The sequence below is a fragment of the Odontomachus brunneus genome, unplaced genomic scaffold (assembly GCF_010583005.1).
Source record: "Odontomachus brunneus isolate Ranch 3 - 2012 unplaced genomic scaffold, Obru_v1 Obru_scaffold_057, whole genome shotgun sequence".
NCBI classification, from domain to species: domain Eukaryota; kingdom Metazoa; phylum Arthropoda; class Insecta; order Hymenoptera; family Formicidae; genus Odontomachus; species Odontomachus brunneus.
In genome coordinates, this window is record NW_022639507.1 from 2,023,504 (window position 1) to 2,030,159 (window position 6,656).

Here is a 6,656-nt window from a genome sequence, read left to right on the forward strand (position 1 = left end):
AGTTCTAAAAAAAGGAAACTCCACTCGGTATGATTTTTAAAATATGAAGTACATAATATAAATTTTATATTAATATTATATAAAATTAATATTATATTAATATGTTCGAAAAACAATAATTATAGGACAGTGAATTACGAATTGATGATGCTTTTAGCAGGATGAAATCATTCAAAGGTTAGTGAAAAAGTAAATATGTACATATGTATATATATATATATATATATATATATATATATATATTAATTAAAAAAATAACATTTCCAGAGGGTGGACAGATTGCAGATAGAATAACGTTGTCAATTATGTATATGATTGCCGTCGACAAGCTCCCACTCTCCACTGTAGAAGCGAAGGGATTCAAGATGCTTATGAAAGCTACAGCTCCTTTATACAACATTCCAAGTAGGAAGACCATTACTAACATGATAGAAGCAAAGTACGAAATAATAAAAGAACAATTTAGAGAGAAAATTAAGGAAATATTATCATACACTTTGACATGTGACAACTGGACTGATGTTACCAATCAGAGTTATCTTGGTGTAACTATTCATTATCTGGGAGCTGATTATAAGATGAAAAATGAATGTTTAGGAGTTTTACCACTGGATAACAATCATACCAGTGATTACTTACATGACTCTTTACTAAATATTATGAAGGATTTCCACGTAAATTCAAATAAGGTCATGGCCGTGGTTAGCGATAGTGCAGTTAATATTAAAAGCGCAGTTACCAAATTAGTCGGAAGTGGTAAACAATTAGCTTGTTTCGTGCACATTCTATCCCATTTAGTACCGAACGCACTACAGTCCATCCAACCTGCTATGGAAATTATAACTAAAGTAAAAAATATTGTGAGACTCACCAAACACAGTACTGTCGCATCCGATAAGCTGAAAAGATTACAAAAACGTGATGGGAAAACTGACGGAACAGTCTTAAAGTTTATCCAAGATATTGAAACGAGATGGAACACAACTTATTACATGTTGGAACGTTTTTTGGCATTACAGGAATATGTTTATCCTGTAATATCGAAATGTACCAATATATGCCAGATATGTTCTCAAGAACTGAAATTTCGGTTTTAAAAGATTTGGTAGCATTAATGAGTCCTGTTGCAAGTGTAATTACCGAGATAAGGGGGGAAAACTATCCCACTGCTAGTGTCATTATTCCATTAATTTACTGCATGACAGCAGCTATTACTGATTGCATGGTTATAACAGAAATTGGCAATGACTTTCAAGCAAAGTTGCTTAATCAGATCAACACTAAATTTCAACATCTGGAATCGAATCGAATTTTGGCAATCTCAACAATTTTAGATCCCCGCTTTAAAAGACTGCATTTCAAAATTGCTTTAGCAGTTTCCAAAGCAATTCAAGATATTGATAGTCAGCTGAAGAAAATATGTACGCTAATATCTGGTCACGAAGAAAGAAGGAAAAACGAAAACGACCAAAATGTTACTAATGCGAAGAGTTCAACATCAAATGTGTGGCATTTTCACGATAATCTTGTGATAAAAAATAGAGAGATGACTGATGCAACTTCTGAAAATTTAAATTTGCAGTTAAAACAATATTTGTACCAGCCGGTAATCTATCGTTCAGAGAATGTTTTTACTTATTGGGAATCACTGAAACATGCATTTCCAACATTGTCCAAATTCGCATTACAATATTTGAGTATTATTTCAACATCAGTGCCATGCGAACGTTTATTTTCACATGCTGGAAATGTGAAAACTGACAATCGCAGTCGTCTTACTGGTGAGCATCTCAACATATTATTATTTTTGAGCAGTATGTCAAGTGAAGAATGGGGACTAAAATAAATATATTGTTTGTACTTTTGCTTGCTCTATTTGTTCTTCCTCGTCTTTCTTACCTAATATTAATTGTTCTATCCTCCTATAATTTTCATTTTAAATATATTACGCATTAATTAAAATGTTTGTATTGTATGTATTTTATTTACTTTCCATTGAACAACTTTCTCTTACTCCCTTAAAAAACATCCTTATATTTCCTTTCTCACTCATGGAGCACTAACTCAATTTATTATGCAATGCTTGGATTTATGGTTTATTGTGAAAGCATGATATTCATACGTTATAATTAACAATAATATTAATTTCTGAAAATTATTTATAGTGACAACAACACCTGAAAACTGAAAAGTGCTCTGCAACATTTCAGAACCTGCCTCTATTGTGTGATGGAAAAAGTTTTTAGACAAAAGAATAAATAAAATATTAATAACATTTAGTAAAAAATTTCCGTTATTTCTTTAGAAAATCCATCAAATTTTGAAATATTCCTGGGGCTCGATTCTTGAACCATTCGTAACTATTCATAGACATTGTTAGTAATATCCAATAAATGTACAGCTTTTCCGTAAAAACAATACGCTCATTGAATATCACTCGCATGTTACATATATGAATAGTTAGAAATGATTCAAGAATCAAGCTTCTATAATTAAGAGTCCACAGGAGCCAAACATCGATTGTAGAAAGGTACATTACACTACACTTTTCATGGTATGTTTACTCAACACTTTATTAGCTCGGAGAAATGATATTTGCTCATCAAACAATTTTTAAAGCCTTCTTTATAAATGTCCAGAGAGGAGGGGATGCGTGGGAGGGGTACAGAGATGGATTTTGTAATTAAAGCTGTAAAAACTTATAATAAATAAATATGCGAATTCAAATTGCACTTCAAGTCGTACATCTGCTGTACTTAGAGTGCAACACGATTCCGTATTTTTATTTTCATTTATTATAAATTTGTATGAGCCTGATCTCAAAATTCGGCTCTGTACTCCCCTCTAGACATTTGCAAAGATGGCTCCAAAAATTGTTTAGTGCACAAATATTATTTCTTCGAGCTAATAAAGTGTTGAGTGTACATACTACGAAAAGTATAGGTTAGTGGGGGAGTATCCCGATTGACCACGTTACAATTGGACACCACCATTCACAGCGAGTCGTGCCTAGCGGATTTTCTAGTGTCGTCCAATCAGTGTAATCTGTGTCCAATCGTCCCGTGGTCAATCGGGTCCCACCCTCCATTGCGCACTTATCTTGTATGATTAAATCTGCGCCATAAAACTTACGTATACGCAACTATTTCAAGAATGTGGTCCCTGTAGACTTTTAAAAGGGTGGGTACTTTAAAAAGGTGGGGTAACGAGGTCAATCGGGACACTCTCCTTTAAAAAGCGTTTCTTAAAGTAAGCGCGATTCATCGATGTTTTTTGTAAATAATTGATTAATCAACATCGATACATTCAAACATCGATTAATCTAATATCGATTTTTTTTCACACATCGCCCATCCCTAGTGTATATGCTGGGGAGCGGTGCACTTGGACACGGTGCATTTGGACACAGCCAATCACAGCACCGTGTGATTAGAGACATTTATAGGGTCCCTTGGAACAGCGACTTGTGATTGGACTGTGTCCAATTGCCCCGTGTCCAACTGATATACACCCTATATGCTGCGTCCCTGGTAGCGACTAAGTCCTGTGCGGACGTGAAGGCGAGCTTGGCTCGCGTGTATATGCTGTGCCCCTGGCAGCAGAGGTTCAAGAGGAATCTACGACAACTCGCGCGGAGTCGTGAGCCCGACAGTACAGCATGCTGTCGACCTGATACACGCTGTTTGCGATACTGGAGATGTCGCGAAGAGAGACGTCCACCGCGGAGGTGTCAAGGTAATCCGAAGGGTCGCACGAGGCCTTCTCTCAATCCTTGATCGTATTGAGAAGGTGGAGATCCGTGGAGTTACCATACACTTCGTAATGCAAATACCAACGTATCCTCGGACCCTCTGGAGGCGATAGCCCAACGTGCAAGCGCACTCTAAAGGGCTGCGGGACCTAAACCTGAATGCCAACGTGTCTATGACACTCTGCAGGCAGCGATGATAAATGCAGATATGCACACGGATATCTCTGGCGAGGCAAGTGCCCAACGTGCTTACGCACTCAACAAGGCGATATGAAGCTATAGAGTACAAAAGAATGTGACGATCCGGAAAGCGTCACGACATCCGGAAACAAGGAATAACAAAAACGCCGAACAACCGCGCGCGGAATAACCGCAATGTCAACAAACAGTCGAAACTGTTTTTTATAATTTTGTATAAAAGCCGACGGAAAATTGATATCGAGAGAGATTGATCGGGAAGCTCCTCTCAGGTGCACGACCGACCAGAACTCGCAAGTCCTAGAGATCCTAGACATTCCGTCGACCGAAGTGGATACGCGACGTCGACATCCTCTCCGATACCGCTCTACCGACCGAAGTGGATTCGCGACGTCGGTTTCCTATCCACACACCGCTCTGTCGACCGAAGTGGATTCGCGACGTCGACATCCTCTCCGATACCGCTCTACCGACCGAAGTGGATACGCGAAGTCGGTTTCCATACACCGCTCCTGTCGACCGAAGTGGATTCGCGACGTCGACATCTTTTCCTTGAGACCGCTCTACCGACCGAAGTGGATACGCGAAGTCGGTTTCCAATCTGTACCTCGCTCCGTCGACCGAAGTGGATACGCGACGTCGGCATCCTTTTTCCTCCTCACGCTACGCCGCTAACACCTACGATCGCGAACGCATACAGGGCGTAAGATAACGGCGACAACGAGCGCCTTTAAACCAGCAAGGAAAGACCAAAATAAATAAACAGATTAAAGCCGATGAGGCAACGAAATCCGAACGACGAACAATAGTGTATCCGGAAACAATTCCGACCGCGTCCCGCCGGCCGCTCGCGCGCCCAACGCTCGCAGCTGATCGCGAGACGACAACAACGGCTCCCGACGAGAGCAAAAACGCGACCACGCGCCATCGGCGTAACGTCGCCTGTAAATAATTGTAAATAGCCTCGAAAGTAGAATATAGTTTCACATTATTATCACCTATACCACTGGTTTTCATTTCACACACGAAACCCGGACCACACCGGCTAAGACTATCCCGCACGTAACGTAAGGCCGTTACAAGAATACCTCAGCGAGGCAGTGACCAGATGCGCTAACGCAGTCAAAAGGCTTAGAGCCGTCGCCCGCGACGTCTTATATAAGCGCCGCACCGAAATTTAACTGCGAGCGACGCACAGTGCGTAATTTTGGTAATGTAGGTGGAAAAAATTCAATTTTTCAACTTAGTCCGGAGTGTTAGTTTATTTTATATCTTGATAATAGAATATCCATTGTTTCTGGAAATGGAGTTGGTTTCCTTCAAATGCGCTGGAGATGGCAGTAGCGCGCGCCTGAACATGCACGGACACGCACCGCGCAAGCACTGCTCGAACTTTCGCGTCTCAGTATATCCAGTTCGCTAGATCTGTGTGAGCGCTCAGCCACATTCAAAGCTATATCTAACTTCAAATTGTAAATTATATAGTTTTTCCTTGTTATTAGTATATTTTGTTTTTCAAAAATAGTTTTTGTCGAGTCGGAGAAGTATTTTGAAAAGGTGAGTAATTTTCCTTTAACATAAACGCTATTTCTCAAGTTTATTTAAGATTTTAGTTTAGTATTTCACCTAATTCCGCTTTGCGACAATATAGATATTGAAGCTAGTACTTTTGGGTATTTAAATCATAAAAGAAGTTATGCGCAAATTTGCGCACAAAATAATTTTTTCAGTCTTTAGAGAATGACGTCTTCAATTTCTCGGGAGGTCCTTTTTAAGATATGGGTTGAAACTCCGAAGAATTCGAAGTTTGATGCCTTGATTGCTTACGTTTTGCAAGAAATGGGAGATGTAGCAAATTCTGAAGTTGTTTTAGCCTGCGTAAAAACTAAAATAAGGAATTTTTGTCAAAAAATTAATAGTAAATGGGAGAAGGTAGCAAGGCATCGACAGCGCTTTCTGGATAATTATTCATCTTGGCTTCATGAAAATATTACATTCTCAGAGGATGTATTTAAAGCTGTTTCAAATACGTTGAAATCAGATACTCCCACAGTTGGACCTGGCCGACCAACACAGCCTTTCAGTGCTTGTGGTCCTAAAGCCAAAAAACTAAAAATTCAACACCTCCTTCAGTCAACCAGCGAGGAGCTGAGTACAGCTACAGAAATTCAATTAAGAAAAGAAGGCAAAAGAGATTCTGCAGCAATTGTTAAAGAACTTTCTGCTGCATCTCCGAAGAGAGGTACAAATATTAAGAAGGCCTGCAGGTCCTTGCTTCAAAAGTCAACATTATTATCGCCGGAACAAGCGCTTGCATTAATGGTGGATATTAATCTATCTACTCGGCAGTACGTACGAATACGCGAGCAAGCCGAAAACCTAAACTGCAAATTGTATCCTCCCTATTACAAAGTTAAAGAGGTCAAGCAATTATGTTATCCTCAGGACATTATCATAACGGAAATATCAGCAGAAATATCCCTGCAGTCGCTTATTGATCACACAATTTCTCGCCTATGTCAAATTGAAGAGGTTAACGAGAGATTACGTTTATCTGAAAATTTTACTTTTCACATCATCATTAAATGGGGATGTGATGGATCAGAACAGAATCGGTACAAACAGAAATTTTCCGAAGAACATTTTACTGATGAAAGTCTATTTAGTATTTCTATGGTTCCTATACAAATTTACTATAGTACAGACA

General features: G+C 39.1%; 1 protein-coding gene across 1 annotated transcript; it reads left to right on the forward strand.

The window, feature by feature from the left end:
- The first annotated feature begins 286 nt into the window (after positions 1-286).
- LOC116845732 (zinc finger BED domain-containing protein 4-like) lies at positions 287-1,846 on the forward strand. The gene has a single exon (XM_032818773.1). The coding sequence runs from the start codon at positions 974-976 to the stop codon at positions 1,844-1,846; it is 873 nt and encodes a 290-aa protein (XP_032674664.1). The 5' UTR covers positions 287-973.
- Positions 1,847-6,656: the final 4,810 nt, after the last annotated feature.

Excerpts from the sequence above, each read along its gene's own strand:
- LOC116845732 (XM_032818773.1), top strand. The coding sequence starts at position 974 with ATGGAACACAACTTATTACATGTTGGAACGTTTTTTGGCATTACAGGA.